We start from the raw sequence: 25,211 nt of genomic DNA, 5'->3' as shown, positions 1-25,211 counted from the left end.
TCTCTTTCTACTCTCTCTTCGGCATCAGCACCGCCTCCCCCCCACCTCCTCTCCATCATCCCGGTTTTCCCATTTCACCCACCTCACCTCCTTCTCCTCTAAGATTTCTTTTGTTTTTGTCACCCCTCCTTTTTTCTCCTCATGCTCCTGCTTCCTGCTCCTGCTTCCTGTTCCTTTCAGCACTACTTCCTCATACTTCTTTTTTAATCTTCTTCCTCTTCTCTCTCCCTCCTCCTCCGCCTCCCCCTCCTGCTCGTCCCGTCTCCCTCTTCCTGCCACCTCCTGAATATCTGCCCTAATTCCTCTCCTTCTCTTCCTACACCTCCCCCTCTTTCCTCTCTCTTCTGTGCTCCCCACCTGATTTTTTTTTCTTTTCTTTCTTCCTCCTCTCTCATTTTTCTCCCCCCGCCTCCCATCCATTTCCTTTGCCTCCTCCGCTCTCCTCCCCTCCCTCCTCTGGTCCTCCACACATACTTTCTCTTTCCACTGATGACTCCTGTCTTTCCTTCCTGCTCTTCATCTCCTTCCTCACCCCCTGCTCCTCCTCCTCCTTCCTTCTCTCGCTCCCCCCCTTCTCGTCTTCCTCTCGTGTAGCTGTCTATTTCAACAGTGTGTGTGTGCGTACGTGCAAATCCTTCCCCTCCCCCCATCCTCCCCCTACGGTGACACAGTAAAGCAGTTTCGCCTCGCTCAACTCAAGCCTCCCTCCCCTCTTCCTCCCCCTTTCCTCTTCCTCCCTCCCCAGTCTCATTTTCACCCCTGCCACCTCCTCGCCTCCCCTCCTCTCCCCCGCTCCTCTCCTCTCATTAGTCAGTGTCCATGAAACTCACCATTCCACTGTCTCTCCCCTCGCTCAGTCCTCCAGTCCCTAACATATCCTCACTAATGAACAACTGCTACATCCCTCCCCTCCCTCCTTTCCTCCCTCCCTCCCTTCACCTCTCAGCTCTCTTTTCATCCTCCTCCTCTTCCTCTCTCTGTCCTCCCCTCTCCTCCTCTTCTGTCCTCCTCGCCATTGGTCCCCCTCTCTCTCCCTCTCTCTCCCTTCCCTCCTCTTCTCGCTCGGCTTCTCTTCGATCTCTCACTCCCACTCTCCCTTCAGCTCACTCTCGTTTCCACTTCTTTCCCTCCCCTCCTCCCTCCCCATGTCTCCACCTGTCTCATTCCTCCCTCTTGCCTGTCTATCTGTCTGTTCCTCTCACTTTTGTCGAGGTAAATGTCTGTCTCCTTCGCCGGCTGCCTCCCTTCCTCCTTCCCTCACAACTCACCCCGACTCCCATCCCTCCCTCCTATGAATCCTCTGACTTTCTCTGTTATCTCAGGAGATGCATGGTCTAGAATCAGAAGTGATAGAACCAGGATTTCGTCTGAATGTTCTGTGTTGTAGCATGTACAGTACGATCATGCTCTTTGCAAACTTGTTGTAATGGGACTTTAATGCCACAATATCATCAGTGAAGTCTGATGTACAACATGCTGTATGACTCACTGTGGTCTCACACGTGTTAATGACGTAAATAGATCAAAGCACGTCAATCAAACGGAAACTGTCCAACAGTGTCAGAGATGCTACAGCACAGGATTAACTTCAGTGTCTGTGAATGCTCAGACTACAGATGACCACGTCAAAAGGTGTGCAAAAGGTTAAAATCTCCCACATAGGAGGTCCAAAAATAACCTTTAAAGGACAAGTTCACTCATTATGTCCTCACATGCAGGAAAAGTCAGAAAGTCGAGCAAGTCCATCAAACATTTCTGGAGTTTCACAGTAATACACTGTTAAGCATTCACACAACTGAATCAGATGGTGACTCATTTTAAAGCATAACTGAACAGCTGACAAAAGAACATAAACATACAGTTTGTCTGCTTCAGTAGAATCCTGACAACTCTGTTTTCTGTAAAGCTCCGACTTTCAATTGGAGTAGATAACAACAAATCTTTATTTTTGGGTGAACTTGTCCTTTAAAGAAAAAAATCCTGGATTCATATGATTTTATTCTGGATGCTCTGTTTACCCGCAATTCAGTGGTTTTCACAGCACAGCGCCTTGTTCAGGACCAAAGTATGAAGGTCACTCGGACTATCAGAGATCATCTGTCAGTGTTGATATTGTAAATATTCCACCCTGAGGTCCCTGAGATCCTGCTGGGACAAAAAACTTGCATATTAATACTTTTGGGTTGGGGTTAATTGGATTGTACACAGTCAACCTTAAATCCCTTCCTGTTGTTGAACAGGCATGGAAAGGCCCACAGCAGCAGACAGACACCTGACGTGTATTCACACTGTGCAGCCATGTAGGGCAGATGTCCAGTCTACATGTTGTGATTCTGTGCTGCAGGGCTGTGCTGTGTTGAGAGAGGCCTCTTCCTCATCCTCCATTCTCCTCTGCTCCTTTCCACACTGCATCTGTTGATTCCCTCTCTTGTCCTCCTCCCCTCTCCTTCTCTCCCCCTCCCTCCCTCCCTCCTCTGTCGTCCTCTTCCTCATTCTCTCAATCTCTTCATTATCATCTGCCCCTCCGTTCTTTCCTCTTCATCTCCTCTTCTATCTGTCCATGAGCCTATCTTTCGTCTACAAGGGAACATGTATATGCGTGTGTTTGTGTGCATGTACCAGTATATGTGTGGGTGGAGGTGGGAGGGGGCGGCCTGAATTTCATTATCCCCTCCTTCAAGCACACGCACACCAGAGAGAATGTACAGAAAGTCCTAAACACTGAGTCCATGCAGAGAGAGAAGTGCAGATCGTAGGCAGGAGTCATTTCTCAGCTCCACAGTGAAATGTAGCTGTGTGTCAGAGTGTCTCTGCTGTGTGCAGACAAACACAGACTTCTAACAATGAGCATCAGGCCTCTGTGCAGACTCTTGGAGCTTCTTCGCGCCCCCTACTGGCACATGAAATAAATAGTTTTTTCTGCCGACAGCCGAGAGACAGATTCCCTGAAGACAAAAGAGTGTAGGCGGGGTCTGGAGCCTGGGCCATCTGGGTGCTGGAGACAGAGAGAGCCCCCTATACAAGGGCCTTTATCTGCATTATGAAAAAGTGGATTGTGGAGATCTTATTTCCAACCAAACCAGGAACACTACGCTGCAGTCAGCGTCCACAGACTAACATTTAACCCTTTGTGCTGGTCCCACAGACTCCACTGCAGTATGTGGAAAAATCATTTTGATAACTATAAAATCAAAAGTTTTATTGCAGTTAAATAGGATAAAATGTGATATAATATGCCAAAAGACATAGCCGTGTAGCCGGATAAGGAAATATTTACTGTTTTATGTCGCATGGAGACACGTTTTTGTTGCCAAAACACATCAACACAAAGAAAGTTGAAGGAGAAATATGTACAGATCTATTTAGTCTGAAAAATAAAAAATACATTAAAATTATCAATAGGATGTGGAGAAGTAAGTCTTCTGACATTATAGGATGTTTATATTGTACTGCAGTGATACCTTCTGAAGTTAGCATGGTAACCAGCTAACCCTGGCTTGTCCCAGTGCAACATTACTCTGCTGGTGATGCAAACAATAACAGTCCTCTCTGGACCACTACATGCACGGCTAACCCAGCTAACTAGCTAACTAGCTAATGGCAACTACAGCTACAATTTATTACATAGCTTCAGTGTCATTTAATGCTTAGTTTTTATGTCATGTTGAGTCATTGTGATTAGATTATTAAGTTAAATTAAAGCGCAAAATAAATGTAAACCTTAAGATTTAATTCAGTTACAGGTAACTTCTTGGTTATTGTGTCTCCTGTAATAAATCACACTTTATTGACTCAACATCTGATAACAATACATTTATTTTTTTATTTTGTCAGAATTGTTTGTAAGATGTCTCCTTTGCCTGGAATGGACGTCTCCTGTGCAGTGTTTCCTTAGAGTTCATACAATACGCAGTGTGTTTCTGTGCTGGCTCTGAGTTCTGCCTGTCAGTGACCTTGGTGGTTCCCTTCATCTCCTTCAGCTCCTAAATGTTCTGACGGGCCTATAGTGTGACGCTGATATAATATTCCTCTGCATTTTTGTGGTTGCTGTCTGCCTTAATCACAGAATACGCAGCAGTATGTTTAGTGCTGCAGGCTGAAGGGGAGACACCACAGTGAGTGTTGTGCTTCACTGGCCAATCACAGCTCAGCTTCTCTGAGCCCGTCTGAAGGGTAACAGAGAGCCCAAAGTGGAAGCAGAGGCAGTAAAATCTGAAATAAAAGCCCACGTTGTCTCTAGCTACTCATCTGTTACGCTGTCTGTAGCTTAATTCTAGGTTTGGGAGACTTTGCGGCAATATGAATAGTGATTGTAAACCACGTGTCGCCCCCTAGTGGCCACTGTGACGTACTGCTCCCCCACATGACAAGAATCCACCAGGACCTGATTTCACCTTGTGTGTGTTTAAACAAGTAAGAGTAACAAGATTCCCTGTTTGAGTCTGATACGTGTAAATTTAAATGGACATAAAATATAAATATAACAGAATTATTGATATAAATACATCAGCCCAGTTCTACACCAGTTCACGCCTGAGATGAACAACAGAACTGAAGACATCACGTGGGTTCAAATGCTCACTGAGTAATCAGATTACTGTATCTGCGTTAATTAGTTCCTCCCGTCTGCCTCGTTACTGCTGCTCGAGTCTAATGATTCGTGATCAACATGTGCAACACGATCATCAGAGAATATCAAGCGGACTGAGTGTGAGATCCTACAGCCCGTAGCGTGGTCCGCTCCTGACCCGTCCGGCCCACTGACGCTCTGACGTCACTTTCCAAACAAGGAAACCATGTTCGCGCTAAAGTAGTGGTGCTTTCAAATGCTGTCGGAATTATGGAGAGCGGTAACTTGGCCTGGCACCATTGACAGTCGTGGTAGCGTGGCCGAGCGGTCTAAGGCGCTGGATTAAGGCTCCAGTCTCTTCGGAGGCGTGGGTTCGAATCCCACCGCTGCCAGGAACCTTTTGTATGGAAACATTGTTTCTGTGATTTCCACTCCGAATGAATGAAGTGCTGACATTTGAGCTGCTGATCATTCAGTGACTTCATGCTCCTACAGAGAGTGTGATGGCTGAGACATACCAGTAATACTGCACAGTCTTTCATATAATTATGCAGTCAAATCCAATATACATTGTCATTTACCTGATTTGTTTGATTAAGAGTAATGTCTACACATAATGGTTTAGTTTAGAGGTACAACTTATGATTGGGAATTTATTAACTTCATAGAATATATATAGTTTTTAAATCATGAAGTAGTTTTGGGGACTTTGCTATATATCAAATAGTATTTTCATTTTCTGCAGTTTTAAAGTAGATTTTAAAATGGCCTTATATTTATAACAGCACTGAAAATGCACCATCAATATTAACATTTCCACTAACAATAATTACAAAATAAAACAGATAATTTCATGGAGTAGAATCACAGAGTTAGATTAGATAAATTAGACTTTATTTATCCCACAACAGAGAAATTGACTTGTTACAACAGCTCAAGATGCGACAAGTACAGGAAAAGAATTCAGGCAAACACACATTAAGAATAAGTTTATAGAAAGAAAAGATATTTACAAAAAACAAAGTGAGTGTAAAGTGGACATGTTCTCTTGTTATACTTTAAAGACACACTATGTCAAGTTGTGGAAGAAATGTTAAGAAAATAGAAAGAGAGAATAGAAAAGTGTTCACTGATTGAATTCCACAACTGTCCTCAATGAAGACGCGACTTCTTTTCCTTACTATTTTATTTCATTTTGACTTGTTTAAATATGCAGAACCCAAATCAGACTGTCCAGCCTCAGACCACGTTCTCCTTATTCAGTTATCAATGACCATCTCCAAGTTTGTATTATTACCTCCTTAATATTGTGAATAATTATTTTGAACTTTCTGACTCTGAATTTCTAATGGTAAAACTATACAGCACACCTTTAGGTACGCTTCTCTGATAATCCAAAGATTCTTTTACTTATTTACATTTTAGATGCAGGACTTTTACCTTCAGTGGAGTTTATATGGAGTTAGTCTACACAAATGACTTAACTTTTGTTTTGTCAAAAGAAACATATTACTTTAAAGTGGAATTGTGCAGTTCTAGAGATTTAGACTTATAATATAAATGAGGTAACGGTACAAACTTAGACATATCTATCTTTTCCATAAGAGAATAAACCAGTGGTTCTCAGAGGAAAACAAGGTCCTAGAACAATGTTTGAAGATGGAAAAGGTGGCAGGGTCCGCCACATATAAAGAAAGTAAAAAGAAAAAAATTGTGTCGTCCATTAAGGTCCGTTTGTTTATTTAGTCCTATAAATAAAGATAGTTTGTTTACTTTGTCTAGGCATAAAAAAGTCAATACAGATATTTCTCTTCTGATTCAAATTCCATCCCCCAAAGTACAAAACGCACATTTAAAAATACTACAACAATGCTGGATGTAAATTCATTAAAAAATAAAACAACAAAATCATAAAAACCATGTGCTCAGAAGTTTTATTTCACAGTTTATTAGTTGTTGTTTTCTTTTTTACTTTTAGGTTTTTTTGGGGGGGGACTAACGGGGAACTAAGAAGTCGGAGCTCGTGAAGAGCACGTGAACGCAGCATGGTTGGACGACGGAGCGGAGAGGAGAGAAAGGGCAGAGAAGGAACCTGTGATCGATCCTGGTCGCTTCTTGGCGCCAATCCGGTTTAAAGAGAAGAAAACTGCCAGTTTTCATTGACGTTCTCATCAGATTCGGGTCCAGCCGCCGGTTCTGTCTCAGCCGTCAGTCGGTGCTGTAGCCTGCTAGCCTCGTTAGCACAATATCTATCATTGTCATATTAATCTGGCCCCCTTCTCTCCGTCTGTAGTCACGATACTAATAACTCAGCAACAGTCAGCACGGGGACAATAGAGGAGCGTTTCTCCGGGGGATCGATTGAACAGCGGAGAAAATGGGGGTGAGTTGGACATGTTCTGCTTTGTGTCTCGCTGCGAGCTGATACAATGAAAGGTGGATGTTTGATGGCTTCTGGTGAAATGCGTGATGGTGAGAGGAGAGAAAGAAAGAAGGAAGGAGGGAGGACGGAGAGGAAGAGAGACATGGGGGATGGATGTTAAAGGTGTTGGTTGGCAGCGAGGCTCGCTGGCTGCGTTAGCCGCTTAGCTGCCTCCACTCAGCCCACGGAGCATAATAACGTTAGCACACGCTCCCACGCAACTGTATGTGGCATTTCAGCGTTATAACCGCATTGTCCTTGTCGCTACGCACACTTAACTTCTCCTGGTGTGTGTTGTGCCATTGTTAGCCGGCTAGCTTTCGTTAGCCACTAAGGAATGCCATGTTAATGACGAGCGCTTCGCTATGCTAGCGAGTACTGCAAATCACTAATGTGTGTACAATTAGCGAACAAGCCACGGTGATCCGTGTCGGACCACATGGTTCTGATAAATTCCGGCTTGTTGCATGTGGACAATGAACTTGTGAGCAGCAGCAGCAGCAGCAGCAGCAGCAGCCCGGGCCTGCACTCATGCTATGAAGCTGAGTTAGTTGCCATAAGTTCGGCTCGTCTGCAGGCAGCAGCGTTTATCCTGCACTTTCACTCCAGATAAACCAATCCACGTGTTTCACAACCCAACTCCTGCAGCCTCTCTGTGCTTGGTACCGAGTTAATGCCCTGAGCCAAAGTTGGCAATTCTCTGCATTCCTCCCTCTAATTGTTCCCTCTTCTGTTCAGGTCTGGATCTAATGAAGTTATTCCTTGTTTTTCTCCAGCTATCAATGCACCACTTCTGCACTCTGAACATGCCACTAAGAACCTTATTGCCTTGTAAAAGCCAGAGGCTATTTTCTGTTTGAAATGATATATGAGCAGTATGACTAATGAATATTTAATTTTTTAATGATACATATAACCGTGCCCATCATGATTTCAGCAGTGAATGTTTTCAGATGGCACCAGAAGTCCAAAACCCAAATATGTCTGATTAAGAATTATACGAAACGTTTTAGCAGCTGAAAAGGAGACATTTCTCTGCTTTTCCTTGATTAATGACTTGAATGATTAATGTCTAACAAAGTGGTTGCAGATTATCCTCAAACTAATCCCTCTAGTACCACTATGCAGGAGTTTATCACAAGATGTAGCACTGCTAGAAACTCTGGTGTGAAATCAAAGTGTTCGGCTACTTCTTGATATCTCTGTAAATTGCACGTCTCAATAGTTAATGACGCATGATAATCACAGTGATGGTTGAATCAGTGAAAGCATCTGTTGCAGTATGTTTTCTCTCTGCAGTCAGAGTCATTAGTGTGAATTATGGCTGCACCATTGCTGATTCTAGCATTGGACATCAAGCCAAGAGCTAATTTACAGTATCGTTGTCAGATCATTTCTTATGATAGTGATAGAATAGTTTTTCCATAGCAGTGGAAGTGCTGCTGCTGGCTCTGTACGACTGTCTCGTGTTTTTGTTGACGAGTCCAGCTGTACTAGTTTGTTCTGATCTTGTGTCATTAAGTTTGTTTTCATGTTGACGTGTGTGAGATAAAATGTGGCTGAATGTGATGTCTGTACACACACACACAGAATATTACAAGGTTTTATATTTTAAAGGCCTACAAGTACATAGGTGAACTGAGAACAATATAAATACATGTACACCAGATACAAATCTTTTTTAATTCATTAATTTAATTTAATCTAATTTAATCTAATTTGTCTGACCTAATTCCTGTTCCCACCGGAACAGTTCAGAGAGATTTTCCTCGTGGCTATAGTGCTTTATCCATTTAGACTGTTTTGGGTTGAGGTGCAAAGTTAAGATAACAGCCATCAAGTCATGGACAAAGTTGGACAAACACAATCTCTTACTGGGACCATGTGCAGTAAAACGCCACTTTCAGTCCTACTTGTAAACTCGGAGCACATCCACATGCCCCAACTTCATGAGCACAAGCCGAGTGTCATATATTTCCATTTTGAACTTGAGAAAGCAGGTATCTCCAAAACAAAGACAATCTAGATGGATAAAAAGCTCTACAGGTAAAATTAAAAATGTGTGCTGTTGATTTTGGGGTGAACTGGCCCTTTACATTCCCCCTGCCAGTATGGCTGTAACAAGCACTATAAAGTCAAAAATAGAAAAAACAATGTTAATGTGAGAACAACCTGCTTTCTTATTTAATCTCTGACAGTCACTGAGTGAAATGAGTAAAACCTGAATTAGCTAATTATAGCGTTCTGAATGTTGCGCTGGCCAGAAGCGCAGTGTGGTCGGCTGCTGGCTGCTGGGCTCCTGATCGCTGCGCCAGACTTCACGGGGATGTCTGGTTTTCTGACAAGCTTGCTCGTCTTGTGTGTTTGGACCAAGATGCTGCCATTCCTTTTCATGTTACAACACGAGACTACACATTTTCATGTCTTGAATTGATTTTGTTGAAGGCTAAATGAAGAATGGTGTCGTATGTAACCTGCCAACAAACACTAAAATATGCTTCGAGCCCCACAGTGGATATCGAGATGAAGAGGATCAGTGTAGATGTATAACTGATCATGAAACGGAGAAGAGGATTGATTAGTGACAAAAATGCAGATCATCTCAGTTAATGAATAGATCAAACAGGTCTTTGTCCCCTGCTCTGTTAAAACATGAATGTGAGGAGTATAAATATATTTTAACACAAATGTTTGGTTTGTTTCCCTCTTTCGATCCTCTTTTCCATCCTGCCTGTCTCCTCTGTTCCCTTCACTCCTACATTCCTCCACTCATCCCTTCCTCATTTCCCGTGTCCAGAGGAAGTCCAACAGAGCAAAGGAGAAGAAGGCCCGGCGTCTGGAGGAGAGGGCAGCCATGGATGCCGTCTGTGCCAAGGTGGATGCAGCCAATAAGGTAACATCAGTGAAGTAGCCGTCGTTGGCCTTGGCACTGGGCAACATGGAGGCCATTTGAGGGGATGGAATTGAAATATTTAAAGCTGGAGTGTTGGATATTTGAGGAATTTGGAATTAAATGTTTTTACAGGATACGATTTGCTGCAAAAATGTCTTTCTTTTTTTTCAGTTTAGCTCAATATCTTCAGCTTTGCTTTGTTGGTGTTTCCTAGGTACTAGTGCACATTATTAGTTCAAATTTCAAAAGCAAATACCCAATTTCTCTTCCTACATGTTCTGATGAGGATAAATAATGTATGTTCTCTTAAAAAAAAATCAAACCCATGGTTTGCTAGCTGCAAAACAAGCAACATTTGCTCTTCTGATAGTCGGCACAGATGTTAAGTGCTACACATGAAAGCATCCACCTCTTGGAGCTTCATGTGCTGCTTCAGGCTTCCCTGTGGGTTCAGATTGCATCGAGAACAGCCATTAAAATCTTCATTGTGAGCTGTGATTTCCATGTAATGCAGAGCTGGGGATTCCCTCTTAGCCCTGAATACGCAGGTAATTCATATTCACATGACAGGGGAAGCCAAATTCAGTACCATATGTTTCTTTATGCATAATTAATCTGCATTCTTAAACCACTACCCATGTATGGGGACACACAGCAGGCAGCTCCGTCAGCATGATGGAGGTGGAGAAGTGCATCATGACCCTTGTTGAGGACTGGAGGGACAGAGCTCACTCACTGGCCTTGAGCTGAGCTGTAGCGGCTACAAACCATCTCTGAAGAGGCAGACTGCCCACTCTTATTACTTTTCTGTGTCACTTTGTCCTGAAATGGGCCACTCAGTGTTACATGCTGTTCTCTCTCCCGCCCCTTTCCACTGTTGATGTGCCAACAGAGAAGGAATGCAAAAATTCTCCCAAAGTACATTTATTTCTGTTTGTGCTCTCGCCAACAGTAATGAATCTTGACTTAGCCTGTTGTTTCACATGAACAAGAAGAGTATTCACTGCTTCAAGAAACAACCCAGAATAACAAGATCTGTTTCTTCTTCTCCTTGGCCTTAACATGGAGGAGAGGTATGGCTGTATTCTTAAACAGGCTCAGGGGCCCAAGAGGTCAGGGGGCCCCTTAACAAGAGCACCACTTGTCGTTATAAAAGTGGCTAATTCAGTAGTAGGAATGTCCTGAAGTTGTTTATTTTCTGTTGTGATCTTTAAATATCTGCTGTAGTCTGAACTGGTCTTTATTTGTATCACGCTTCCACTAATATAGCTGCAGAGTTGACATGTCTGTGCCCATCATCTATCTTTGCAAGAAGAGAGATCTATGTTCTCTGCCAGCTGCTTGTGTTGGTAACTAATAGGGTTATAACACTAATGGCCCTGCAGTTTTCCTGCCTGTTTGGGTCCCTGTGGTCAATTAATGCTCCAGAGCCTGTAGTTGAGCCCGAGGGACGCTTAGGTTCAGAGGTAGAGTCTTGTTTACTGTCTTTCTGAAAGATTTACTGCATTCACAAGTTATAGAAGTGTTTTGATTTGAAAATGAAGCTGTGCAACTAACGATCACATTTTCATTAACAATTAATCTGCCTGTTTTAATTAATTGTTCGTATGATTCAAGAAAACAGTGGAAAATGCCAGTTAAATTTTCCTTCTTGCTTAGTCCAACTTAAACCAACAGTTAGAAAATCTGAAGATGTGTTTACTGTCATTCAACACAAACATTGGAGAATGCAGATCCTCTCTGTATTATTGAATGTTGATGCTATCTCATTGTCAACATGTTGTATCAAGTAATAGTATTTTTGCAGATACTTTTTAATGATTTGACATCAAACAGATGCTTCCAGAATATTTCTCAACGAATGTTTGCACTGCTGAATGTGTGACAGGCGCACTGGTGAAAGGTGCAACTTGATAACAAGAAGAACTGAGCACATTGTCCTACCTACTGCTGGAATAATTCATTAACGCAATGTTTTCTGTCTGTCGGACCTTCATCAGGTATCGGTCAGATAAAGGACCAAAACTTTCCGTGAATAATTTAAGCAGTGAGCAGGACATGTTCCCACTGATATCAAATCAGAAGAGGGGCATTCAAAGCCACACACTCGCAATAAACTTCCCTGAAAACTGAAATGGTTTTATTTCAATAGCAGGCAGTGTGATAAAACTGGGGCGTTCATAATGTTGTGTTATGAAAGTGTCTAAAGTTAATTTTGCCCCTTCTCCTCACAGCTCGATGACCCACTGGCTGCTTTCCCAGCCTTCAAAAAATACGACAGAAATGGGTACGTGTCGCTTTGTCTGCCTACAGAGGACTCATTCACTGTTTCATGAAATACATACTTGTTTCATAGAGGAGAGTCAGTCTGCTGATGGTATTCATATGTATTCTTGTCTTCGTCTTCTCTGACACACACACACACACACACACACACACACACACACACACACACACACACACACACACACACACACACACACACACACACACACACAGCTGACGTTACTGACCCTGTTCTCTTGTCTTCCCGTCCAGGTTGAACCTGCAGATAGAGTGTAAGAGAGTGACCTCCCTCAACCCACTGTCAGTGGAGTGGGCCTTCGAACTCACCAGAGCCAACATGCAGACACTGTAAGACACCGAGTGATGAATGGACGGGCTCACATAGAGATGAGTGATGGATGACAGTTGAGAAGAAGTGCTGACAAACCACAAATTCTGTGTGTGAAAATTAAAGCGTTACACTGAACAGCTACAGAGTAAGATTGGAGGGCAGAGAGGACAATTTTGAGATGGAGGCAGAGAAATTGCCACAATTTATCTCCTCTTGCATTGCCTGAATTTGAGTAGTTTTCAATTTAGCGAAATGGCAGCTAATCAGTCGAAACTTAATTTTTTCAATTTAGGAAAGTTTTGAGAGCAGCCTGATGACGGGGATCGACTGCCTGGGTAAGATTAGCATGTCTGGTCACGTTGGAGTCGACCTATTTTCTTGTCGCTGTGCCGCAGGTATGAGCAGAGCGAGTGGGGATGGAAGGAGAGGGAAAAGAGGGATGAGATGAACGACGAGAGGGCGTGGTACCTGTTGGCCCGCGACGGTGACTCCGCCCCCGTGGCCTTCTCTCACTTCCGGTTCGATGTGGAGTGTGGGGAGGAGGTTTTATATTGGTAAGACATCCAACCCACAGGCATGTGGATTTAAATTGAAGCAACAGATGTGTTTCACTTTTTACTAACCTAAATGTTTGTCTTGACTTTGCAGCTATGAGGTGCAGTTAGAGAGCAGAGTGAGGAGGAAAGGACTCGGGAAGTTCCTCATCCAGATACTGCAGCTCATCGCTAACAGGTAAACTCTGCTCTGATCACGGCTGTGTGACGCCGTGTCAGATTTAATGGTCCCATGTCTCATTTGCATGTTCTTACTTTTATTTAAGGCATTTATTTGGAAATGTTTACATGTTTAACTGTAAAAAAAAAAGATAATTGTGAACCTGTCATTGCAGCAGCACCTCTATTCAGCCCAGTCTGCTCTGATTGGTGAGCAACATGTTTGATCGGCTCTGACTGTGCAGTTGTGACATCTTAACTTAATTTGAGACCCTACAGCTTGTTTGATGGCACATTTTCTGAATACAGGCTGTGACGGTTTCTCTGTGGATCGGCTGTTTTCAGTCATGGACAGTACTGATATCGGACCTAGACCTGAAGTCTCACCCTTAAAATGAGGGACATTTTAACCACAATGAGTAGACGAACAAACTAATAAAGGAGTTCATCTCTTTCTCTGCGGCTGTGAATTAATATTTTAAAAATATTTTGGGGGTTTAGATTTTTTAATGGCTTCTATAACTATAGTTTTTTTTTTTTTCTTTTAATGGCTTCTATAACTATAGTTTTTTTTTTTTTTCTTTTAATGGCTTCTATAACTATTTTTTTTTTTTTTTTTCTTTTAATGGCTTCTATAACTATAGTTTTTTTTTTTTTTTTTTTCAATGTAATTTAATCCGGGAGTACGGGGTCGGAGGCCCCCTGTTAAAGGCCGTACGGTCCCTGTACGAGCGGAGCAGGAGCTTGGTTTGCATTGCCGGCAGTAAGTCGGACCTGTTCCCGGTACATGTTGGACTCCGGCAGGGCTGCCCTTTGTCACCGGTTCTGTTCATTACTTTCATGGACAGAATTTCTAGGCGCAGCCACGGGCCGGAAGGGATCTGGTTTGGGAGCCACAGGATTTCGTCTCTGCTTTTCGCGGATGATGTGGTCTTGTTGGCTCCTTCGAGCCGGGACCTCCAGCATGTCCTGGGGCGGTTTGCAGCCGAGTGTGAAGCGGCTGGGATGAGAATCAGCACCTCCAAATCTGAGGCCATGGTTCTCGACCGGAAAAAGGTGGATTGTCCCCTCCGGGTTGGGGGAGAGCTACTGCCTCAGGTGGAGGAGTTTAAGTATCTTGGGGTCTTGTTCACGAGTGAGGGAAGGATGGAGCGTGAGATTGACAGGCAGATTGGTGCGGCGGCCGCAGTAATGCGGTCGTTGTACCGGTCTGTTGTGGTGAAGAGAGAGCTGAGTCGAAAGGCGAAGCTCTCGATTTACCGGTCAATCTACGTTCCTACCCTCACCTATGGTCATGAACTTTGGGTCATGACCGAAAGAATAAGATCCCAGATACAAGCGGCTGAAATGAGTTTCCTCCGCAGGGTGGCAGGGCGCTCCCTTAGAGATAGGGTGAGGAGCTCTGTCACCCGGGAGGAGCTCGGAGTAGAGCCGCTGCTCCTCCACATCGAGAGGAGCCAGCTGAGGTGGCTCGGGCATCTGTTTCGGATGCCCCCGGGACGCCTTCCTCAGGAGGTGTTCCTGGCATGTCCCACTGGGAGGAGACCCCGGGGAAGACCCAGGACACACTGGAGTGACTATGTCGCCCAGCTGGCCTGGGAACACCTTGGGATCCTCCCAGAAGAGCTGGAGGAAGTGTCCGGGGTGAGGGAAGTCTGGGTGTCTCTGCTCAGACAGCTGCCCCCGCGACCCGGTAACGGATAAAGCGGTAGAAGATGGATGGATGGATGGATGGATGGATGGATGGTAATTTAATCATGACAGAGAATATTTCATTAATCTTTTGATACTGTTGTTTTTATTCTCACAAAAGCTGGGCCCAGTGTGTGACTCTGACCCAGGCAGCCCATTGGTTGCACTGTTAATCTTTCTTCAGGATAATTAAAGTTCTATCGGATCTAACTTGGCTTATTTAATGTCGAGATTTTAGAAGCAACCAAGAGTGCACATACTGTGATTTTGTGAGAAATTCAGTTAATTTTGAGGAAACTCCACTATCTATCTATCTATCTATCTATCTATCTATCTATCTATCTATCTATCTATATATTTTTGTTTCTTCTATGCTCTCTCCAGCACACAGATGAAGAAAGTGATGTTGACAGTTTTCAAACACAACCACGGGGCTTACCAGTTCTTCCGAGAAGCTTTACAGTGAGTATGCCGGAACTGCAGAGGAGAAATTAGAGGTTAAGAAAAAGACTTTGCATTTCTGCCACACCTGAACCAATCTGTGAGAACAGGCTGATCCAAGACATGTCCATGCTTTCATCATTTCTGTTGATATAGAATAAAACACAAGGGTGACCATAGCGTTTCCTCAAGAACTGTTTTGTTTTTCATTGTAAACAGGAAGTCTGTGAATATAATGTCAGTAAACGTCAGTTATATGTAATCCAGTTGTTGTGGTCAAAATGAGGCTAATGGCTGCAGAAAAATTTGTTACAGTGTTGATGGCTGCCTGAACGTCGTCCCTTGTAAATAACCCTCTTCTCTCTATACATTTAGGTTTGAGATCGATGAGACCTCGCCAAGCATGTCCGGTTGCTGCGGCGACGACTGCTCTTACGAGATCCTCAGCCGGCGGACCAAACATGGCGAGGCCTCGGCGGGACACACCCACGGTGGCGGTCACTGTGGGGGCTGCTGCCACTGATCCAGCTTCAGATCCACCTTTTATGATGATGATGGTTAAAAGCCAGCAACGTTTTGTGGCTGTGTGTGAAAGCTTGAGCTGCCTGCTACGCTGTTTGAACGGCTGTAGATGAACCGATGGTGAAATACCTGGCTACAGATATTGATGTCGCATTATGGATTGAGATTTACGTGTTTCTTTTTCGTGTATTCCTGCTACACAAGCAGTATGCAGTGTGAGCTTTCACACATAGCTCCTGTCTTTTCTTTTAATACTTCTTCTTGGTTCAGTGTCCAGGCTGTCTTCTCTCATTCTCTTACCCCAGTTAATGATGACCGTTAGTAGTTCCTAGTCAAGGACAAGTTAGTTGCATTGTTGACATTCTCTACCACTGCAGTGAACTTCATCCCATCCTGCTCTCATCCTCTCTACTCCTGACGTGCTGTACTGTATTAAATCATTGAGCAGCACTTCTCAAACTTTGGTTCTGGACTTAATAGTGGTTGTTTGCGTCAGGCTGTTTTATAAAAACTTAGTACCTCAAGTCTGCAGATGGACTTTTAGTGAGAGTCAGTTCTCTGTTAAACAGCCCCTGATTTCTTTGGGACCCAACACTGAGACTAGTAGCTTGTTTCAATGGACCAGGGTCCCAAGATCGGGCTGATGATGTACTTATGATTTGGTCCCAGAAGAACCGTCTGAGAAGCCTTGCCGTACTGTAATATCAACTGTTTTTTTGCAAGTTGTATGGCTTGTAATTTATTTTGTAACAAACTCACTGCAACTAGCAGCGGTTTTGAACTACACCTGTCTTTTTATTCTATGGTCAAAAGGTTGCAGTACAGTTTTCTATCCATCTGCCCGCTTCAGCGTGTAGTCGTCTCCCTGCTTCTATTTGCTTTGAATCTGCGTTCAGCCCAGATACAGTCCCAGTATGACCCTCTTGCTCATTCAGATGTTCAGCTTGCTTTAAAGGGGCACTATGTAGATTTAGAAAAGAAATTAAAACTCAGAATTTTTATATTTATAATATTAATGAGGTAATGATACAAACTCTAATATTGATCTTTTCCATAAATGAACAAACAAACTGTTCTCAGAGGAAATAAGATCCCCGGAACACTTTTTGAAGCTAGGAAGGTGACAGGGTCCGCCACATATAGATGAAGTCAAACACCCTGAAACTGTGTCGTACTTCAAGCTCAGTCTGTTTGTTCAGCCATGAAAACAGTTTGTTTTAGTTTGTTCAGGCATAAAACAAATCAGTCAATGATATTATTTTCCTCTGGTTAAAATTTCTTCCCCAAAACTACATCGTTTACCTTTTAACTGTAAGAGGTTCAGATCATGAACTGAAACCTACACGAGCTCTTCAGCTCACCGTCACGCTTTCTTCCCACCATCTTTTTCTTGTTTCCATGCTTACGGATATGAATTGGAGATTCAGTTCTGTAAAGTGACACCCTCCTTCCTCCCTCCACGTCTTTCCTCCCTCCACCTCCTTCAGGCACCTACAATGGCTGCAGACCATTTCTGTTGCTATCCTCTTCAATCACTCTGTATAATCTCATTCCTCGTGCTTGCCTCTTCGTTCACTTCGTTATGGAGAGGTGATAATGATAAACAAGTCGATGTTGACGCTACCTTTAGCTGTATTTAAGAAATTCATCCTCCATCCCTTCTCTTATTATATTCTGTTAGCATGAGCAAATCATATTGATTTAACATGGATAAGGGTTGGTTGAGGTCACCTCTTCATTGTGTGGCTGTTTGAAAGCTGATGAATGCTGTTAATTTTGAGGAAGGAACGTGGATTGGATGGATGATAGACGTCACTGCAGAGGGCCGAAGTTGTTTTTAATGGTTAGTCCTCCTCCTCCTCTACCTTCTTCCCAGTTGTCAACTGTTTCCCAGCCCACCATCATAAGTTTGCATGAGAAAATTTTAAATAACAAAACTGGTAGTCTGAATCAGGACAGTGCTGCGTCTGAGCTTTAGCATTACTGTTGGAACTCGTATCTAAAATCCTCCTGTGGGTCTACAAGCGTTGCTTTAATATTTCATTCAGATCTCCCATGAACATCCGTGCATGTTTGAATTATTTGAAAAGGGGAGTTGTGTGAAACTTAAAGTTCAATATTTGGCTAAAGTTGTGCTGTACATCTGCAGCAAAGATGCTTGTAGGAGTTCCACTTTGGATCTTTGACGCTGTCACTTGTCAACCTAGAAAATCTGCTGTGATAACCTCCTTCTTGGTTGATTACATTTCTGTTTTGTATAAAACCTTCAAGCAATTTTTGCAGCGTGAGTCAGCTGGGTTAGGAGCCCGAAACGACCACAACACCCTTTATTTCCAGGACTGTGGTCAGATTTGACAGATTTTAGTTGTGGGCTTGAGGAAGAAAAAGACATAACTTTACACGACTTCAGATGTAAAGATTCCTCTGTCTTTTGTGTGTTAGGAGGTCATATCAAGGCTCAGCGTGACATTTTGTACATATAATACCTGGATAAAGTATGTGAAACTGGGGAGACTGAAATGTGAAGATTCATTCATAGAAACACCTAAATACTGAGTTAATCAGAGTGACACAAGGACAAACGTTCAGATCCTGGGGGAAGTTTTTGGCTGTTTCCAGACTGGGCCAAGACAAAAAACACATTCAGAACTCGGAGACGACCAACTGGTGTCTCAACAGCAAAAACAGTTTAACAACATATTGCTTGTTTTAGCGCTAGACTACCTTCTGATAAGTACAGTAAATCATTTTTTTGTATGGCATAGGTTACAATTAAGAGGATGTGTGTGTGTGTGTGTGTGTGTGTGTGTGTGTGTGTATATATAGTGGTAGTAAATCAGCCGACTGACAGTCTCTCTCTCTCAGGTTAATCAAACGTAATCAAACCTCATCTGTCTCATTAACAGCCGTGTTGTCAGTAAGCTGTTCGCTGGATCTGATTGGCCGCAGCTCTGATGTAGAGTCAGTTTGTGTGTTACATGCCGTAGTATTTAATGGACATGATCTTAAATTCTACTTTTAACACAACTAGTGACAACACTGATTTTTAGTTTTTATATGTTGCAGTAAAGGCGAAAAGGAATCGAACGCCTTGTAAATGTGAAATTACATGAAAGTAAGTGACACAAAGTTTGAACTGACTCTAGATCAGTGCTCAGTTTTGACATTCAGTGCAGACAGGTGGGCTGTCTTTAAAAATAAAAAATAAAAAAGGCTCATTGGACGTAAAAATGCTTTGGTGAAAATATCTGGAAGATGAGCCGAAACTTAGCCAGTTTATTTTAAGTCAGTTAGTACTTTTATTTTGGAAAAATGGTTACGTACCCTCACAAAATCACGATCCCCTTCTCTTGGTCTTCTTCTCTGTGTGTATATATATATAAGCTGTTGTGGATCCATCTTCATTTTAATTTCTTGGCCTTTTACAGGTAAAAACACTTTTTTTAAACATGATGTGAAAAGAAAAACTCCCATGTTTGAGAGTGAGTGTTTCATCCTGTCCATAGACGACAATGAAAGGGAAAACGAAGTCATTATGCCTTGTCAGTGTTTTATTTGTATGTTACAAATAAAGGAAAGTTGTTTGACTTTTCAGAGATGCCCTTGTGTTTTCTGTCAGTTATGATCTCATTGCTCTTTTTGCAGGACTTAATTGGAGGATAGAATAGAATAATATGTCAGAAGGTATGACTTTAAGTTATTCAACTTATTGAGTCAACTATTAAAAATATATACTACGATAATATAAGCTAGTAAATTACAGTTTAGGGGGGAAAATGTTGAAATTTTTTTTTTATCCTTTTGTCATAAATGAGCTTCCTTAGAGTGTTCACAGAGGAACGCTAGCTGTTTTTTTTAAATAGCTTTGTTTGTATTTATTTGTTTCATATTTTCCCCGTTGAATTTTATGTCAGTCAACATCTTTGAGAAAGAACCAGTGCACAGGGATCATGTGGAACCTTCGTGACCGTACACACTCTGAGGGGACGTCCTACCGTGTTGCACTGAAACCGGAAGTTGTTGGTACATTGCTGCAAAAACGGTCCTAGCTAAACTGAATGAATGGATGTTGTGATGCACTGAGGTGCCTTTGCTCACGCCTGTCCAAGATGACATGAACCTTTAAGCTCGTGATTCAACTCCACCGCTTCTGTGTTCCTGTATTCTTCGATTTCCCGCCTCTGGTAGGTGCACGAAGATTATAGCCGGGCTATTTTTTGTAAAACAAATAGTGATGCTAACGTAGCTGACAGCTGTGACAGTGGTAGTAGTTTAGTGCATATTCGCCGACCTTCGATGGAGTAGCACACACACACACCTGTCCTCAGGTTCAGTGTTTCACTGCTCACCTCAGAGATTGAAGGTTTGGTCACTGAAAGGCGATGCTAACCCTCGTAGCTAGCATAAATGTTGAGTGGCAGTTGAAAACCTGAATTTCAGCACACTTCAACACATCTGGTCATCTTCAGGCTTTCATTTACAATCTTCACAGACTAAAGGTAAAATTCAACTGCTGATGAGGGAGTAGGAATTGATGATGATAATAATAATAAAAAATCTCCCAGAGTGCTTTGTGATGTTTTGTGTGTCACATTATTGTCATCCCTTCAGCTGGTCAGGGTACCATGGCGTCCAGGATGAAGCTGAAGCTGAAGACTGTGTTCGTGCTCTACTTCATGGTCTCCCTCCTCGGCCTCGTCTATGCGCTGATGCAGCTTGGTAAGTGGTTACTACACAGCTTCCATCCAGGCTTTATCATCAGAACAATAAACTGTACGTGTGTGTGAATACACAAGCTCAGGTCAATCTGAGGCGACTAAACTAAAGATGACACTCTACTGTGACTGTCAACAGAAGTAAATACCTGCGTAGTGATTATTCACAGTCTACTCTAACATGCCACCAGTCTACTTTTACAATATAAGCCATTAAACTTAAAGGCTTTCAGATTATTTTTAGTTGCTATGAAAATGCATGCATAAGAGTTTGTGGAAATATGTGCAAAAGTGAGTAACAGAGACATTACTCAGTCCTGACATACAGTAACACGTTTGAGATAAGAGCTTGAGGTTAAACTTAAAGCTCATCTCAAACAAAGATTACAAAACAAAGCAATCATCCCCAAAAAGCAGCATTTTTGTACCCAGACTGTACAAGCAGGACACTCCCGTACTGCTTTGGTACTTTAAACGCTTGTCTGTTGTGTCAGGTCAACGCTGTGACTGCACAGAGCACGACATGCCTAAAGACCGTACCATATCTCGGCTGCGAGGCGAAATGCACCGTCTTCAGGAGCAGATGAGGAAGTCCGAGGTGACCAAACAACCCCAGAAACAGGCGGCCAAACCTTCCCAGCCCACCATCTTTGTCATCACCCCGACATATGCAAGGTAGCCGATGATGGCGATTTCCTTTTCTCGTGTCGTGCTCACATATCTCCACCGTCCTCTGTTACCGTCTACACCATTCCTCTGATTTCTGTCTGTTCAGGCTGGTGCAGAAGGCCGAGCTGACTCGTCTGTCGCAGACGTTCCTTCATGTTCCTCAGCTCCACTGGATCGTGGTTGAGGACTCGCCACACAAGACGCCCCTGGTGACTGACCTTCTGGTGAAGAGTGGGCTGACCTACACTCACCTGCACATGCCCACCGCCAAGGACCGCAAACTGCAGGAGGTAGGAGGAGTTGTCAGTCAAATCACACCATCTTCCATGTTTTTGTCCCCTTAAATGCAGATTTTAGTTGTTATCAGGTATTTCTATCTTTAAGTATAAATATAAGATTGTTTTGAAGCTTTCAGTCTCAATGCTCACTTTCCTCCTCAGGGTGACCCTAGCTGGCTGAAGCCTCGCGGAGTGGAGCAGAGGAATGAGGGTCTACGGTGGCTCAGAGAGGACAGAAGGGCTCAGCCTGGAGGAGACAACCAGCAGGGGGTTGTTTACTTTGCTGATGATGATAACACATACAGCCTGCAGATATTTGAAGAGGTGGGTGGTGCAGTATGCAGGAGGTGTACTAACATCTACAAAGTATTTGTTTTAAAAGTACATTGATGAGTGTCTTGTTTCAGATGAGGAGCACCCAGCGAGTGTCAGTGTGGCCGGTGGGGCTGGTTGGAGGGATGAAATATGAGAGGCCTGTGGTTGAAGGAGGAAAGGTGTGTGCTGTTTATGCTCATGAAAACATGAAGAAAAACATGAATTCACTGACTGAATTACACACAGCAGAAGGAAAGGTTGTTTGTGTGACTCCAGGAAAAGGTATGTGTCTTTTTTAATAAATCATTTGAGAAAAAAAAAAATACAAAGATTAAAACAACAACAAACAAGGAAACAGACCTTGTGTTGGGATTTATTAAAACAGGGGGCACGCATCCTGACAGTTTGGAGTACTGCTGTCAGATACTGTTCCCCCTCTGTTCAAAATGAAAGGAGGCTCACACATCTTTCAAATTCATACTCCTGACTTCTTTCCCCACAACAGATAAGTACTGTGATTTTCAGGATGATATTATTCAATTTGGCCATTTAATCACACAATCATTTATTTATTTCAAGATGTAACATTTATGCTCAAAGTATTTGCGTTAAAACTCAGTAACCTTTTCTTATCTTTACCACCAATCAAATACAAAATAAATGTATTAACAATAACTTACAACTTTATTGTTTGTTTATACTGATACTGAAGCCAGTCTTGGTTCTAAGAGAAGACCATCACTATAAAGCTGAAGTCGGATTCAATGGTGTCGACACCTGTTTGCTCATGATGCTCAAATAGTTGCATTTAATATGTTCAACCAAATTATGACCAAAACTGAATTTTGTAGTTGTGTTTTTGATGCTTCCTGTAAGGTGGTTCGCTTCCACACCGGCTGGCGTCCAAGCCGGCCCTTCCCGATGGACATGGCCGGCTTCGCCGTGTCCCTCAAACTGATCCTGGCCAATCCAGAGGCTTGTTTTGATGGAGAAGCACCAATGGGCTTCCTGGAGAGCAGCTTCCTTCAGGGATTGGTTACTATGGATGAGCTGGAGCCCAAAGCAGACGACTGCTCTAAAGTACGAGTGTGTTTGTGAAAGCATGAGTGAAAGGTCGCTGTGCGTGCGTGCGTGCGTGCGTGCGTGCGTGCGTGCGTGTGTTAGTTGGAAAGAGGAGCTTTGGTTTTAATGGTCGTCAGAGATTTTTTACATTTATGTTCACTGTTTTTAGGATATTTCTCAGCAAACTTTAGAATATGTATAAATATATATTTATGTCTATTAATGTTGTTCTTGTTCTGCAGGTGCTGGTGTGGCACACACGGACAGAGAAACCCAAGATGAAGAGGGAGGAGGCTCTGCAGGCTCAGGGACTGGGCTCAGACCCTGCTGTGGAGGTCTGAGGAACACACACACACACACACATTGAAAAGCGTACTCTGCTGTTTAATGCTGCATATGTAACTCTGAGTTGTAAATACTGTAAAACAGAAGACTGTCTGTTAGAGGTGACATTTAAACTGCATCGGTTCTGACCGTCTGTTGTTTCCTGTCAGGTAGTAAACGTATGTGTGTGTGTGTATATATTGGGTGCGTGTTGTTTAGCTGTGCTGACTGTATGTTAGTGTATGTATCAGGGTTTTATTTGGTTTCAGTGGGTTTAGTTGTCTTTGTCCAGCTGTACAGTGGAGGTGAACCCAGCCACCTGATGGGGGCGCCAGTTTTTTTATTTTTTGCAGAGCTGCGTGTTCCACCACAATACACATTAGCTTGAAGCTGGGGAAGTGTCCTGATGTGTTTTTATTTGTAGGGTTTCACATGTTTAACTTGTGCTCAGTCGAAATCCTGCAGTGTTGTTCACTCCTGACAGCAGTTAGATATTTAAAGCTACACCAGCTGGTTGGAGCTGATCTGTAACCAGTTCCTTGACAGAGATACATTTGCAACAGAGCACTTTATTCATGCATGGCTTCTATTTTTGCGTGGTTAGTGTCTATAAGTCTGTGTTTAAGCCATATAAATGTTTTAATTTCAATCATCATCATAGGCATGATAGCAGTCTCTGTACTACCTGCGAATCAAAATGTTTGTGTTTGCTATGAAGGAAACAGTAATGTGAAGCAGAAGTAGTTCCAAGGTCCATTTTTTGACGCTACACAAAAGTCAGAACACAAACAAAACACACAACACTCACCAACTAATCAAGAATCTGCTGAGTAGTTGGTGCCTTGTATTTATTCTCCTGTCATTCTGCTGTGTTACAGAACACTTAGCACCACAGACGTAACATACAGACGCCCCGTGTAGCTTCAGTGTTACAGCTCAGCGCGCTGGTTTCTGATAGTGTTAGAGCACAACAGCTCCTTTTAGCCAGCATTTCTCTCGTATATTTTAGTAATGCTTTTTAAAAACACAAGACTTGTGAAATCAGTTTAGAAGTCTTAATAAAGGGAACAACACTACTGTTATACATTTCTTATGCAATAAACAAATACAAAGCGTGACATCCATGTTACATTTCCACTCTCTGATGATGACAAGAAAAAGACTTGAATTTGCCTCTAACAGGCTGGAAATCCCTGGTTCTTTATGGTAGCTGTGTTCTGAGAGTATATTTGGACTCTTCATGCTGTGCTGTGCTCCACGACACCACCAGTGTCTGGAAGAATAAAGAGCAGAACAAGAAAGCTCAGGCACGCTACTGTTTGTATGATACTGTAAAAACAAGCTAGTGCCTGCTTATGTGTAACTAGTGCCTGTATGTCATCTCTCTTCTGGTGTATAACGTATTTATTACTGTACTATTGTTCTTTACATTGTATAACGTGATGTCTGTCCTTGGCCTTGAAAATAAACCTAAATAATGAATATGTTTTGTCATGCAGTGATTTATGGTTCTGTCTAATCTATAAATTATTTTGAAAATGTTCTTTGACTGTTTTTTGGCAGAACAGGATTAAGAACTGTGGGCCTCATGTTTGACTTACCACACATGCTGATATGTAGTCAGTGTGTGTGTGAGGAATGTGCATTCAGCTGTTTTTAAGTCTTATTCTCTTGCAACACATTTTGGATTCCGACCCCAACTCGTCTGGAAAATGCTGACTAGACGTCAGTCTCGACCGCCTGGTTAATGAGCTCGATTTGAAACGCAGCCAACAGCACATCTGTTCTCAGGTGAGTGAGATAATACTCAACAGTGTGTCTGTGACCTTTATCGCTTATGTCTGTTGTTTATGTTCCAACGGGGGTGTCAATAGAAATAAATGATGCTCTGAACAACTTGTGACTAAAGAGTGAAAAGTACAATGTTTGCCTCCAAAATGTATCTGAGTGAAAGTAACATGTAAAGAAGCAGGAAGAA

The 25,211-nt window shown here is 42.8% G+C and overlaps 2 protein-coding genes and 1 non-coding gene across 5 annotated transcripts; all 3 read left to right on the top strand.

Annotated features, from left to right (window-relative positions):
• The first annotated feature begins 4,880 nt into the window (after positions 1-4,880).
• Positions 4,881-4,962, top strand: trnal-aag. The gene has a single exon. It is a non-coding gene; the product is annotated as a tRNA-Leu (tRNA).
• A 1,631-nt stretch (positions 4,963-6,593) lies between these two features.
• Positions 6,594-19,466, top strand: naa40 (N-alpha-acetyltransferase 40, NatD catalytic subunit). The gene is made up of 8 exons (XM_037112053.1): positions 6,594-6,953; positions 9,790-9,885; positions 12,120-12,172; positions 12,424-12,519; positions 12,898-13,056; positions 13,151-13,234; positions 15,292-15,369; positions 15,724-19,466. The coding sequence occupies exons 1-8, from the start codon at positions 6,948-6,950 to the stop codon at positions 15,869-15,871; spliced, it is 720 nt and encodes a 239-aa protein (XP_036967948.1). The 5' UTR covers positions 6,594-6,947; the 3' UTR covers positions 15,872-19,466.
• Positions 19,467-19,821: 355 nt separating this feature from the next.
• b3gat3 (beta-1,3-glucuronyltransferase 3 (glucuronosyltransferase I)) lies at positions 19,822-24,715 on the top strand. Of its 3 annotated transcripts, none has more exons than XR_005077308.1 (8): positions 19,822-20,054; positions 20,482-20,589; positions 21,080-21,260; positions 21,361-21,544; positions 21,695-21,856; positions 21,940-22,129; positions 22,699-22,927; positions 23,152-24,715. XR_005077308.1 is itself a non-coding variant. In XM_037112050.1 (8 exons), exons 2-8 carry the CDS (start codon positions 20,496-20,498, stop codon positions 23,248-23,250), a joined length of 1,011 nt encoding a protein of 336 aa, XP_036967945.1. In that variant the 5' UTR covers positions 19,827-20,054; positions 20,482-20,495; the 3' UTR covers positions 23,251-24,715. The 3 variants fall into 3 exon arrangements, 2 of the variants coding, with proteins under 2 accessions (XP_036967945.1, XP_036967946.1); XM_037112050.1 differs by having other exon boundaries at positions 19,827-20,054; positions 21,940-22,026; positions 22,724-22,927; XM_037112051.1 differs by lacking the exon at positions 19,822-20,054 and adding an exon at positions 20,114-20,369 and having other exon boundaries at positions 21,940-22,026; positions 22,724-22,927.
• Positions 24,716-25,211: the final 496 nt, after the last annotated feature.

Source organism: Acanthopagrus latus, chromosome 10 (assembly GCF_904848185.1).
Source record: "Acanthopagrus latus isolate v.2019 chromosome 10, fAcaLat1.1, whole genome shotgun sequence".
Classification (NCBI taxonomy): Eukaryota; Metazoa; Chordata; class Actinopteri; order Spariformes; family Sparidae; genus Acanthopagrus; species Acanthopagrus latus.
The sequence above is the reverse complement of the archived record's forward strand: the minus strand, read 5'-3'. Positions and strand labels throughout refer to the sequence as shown.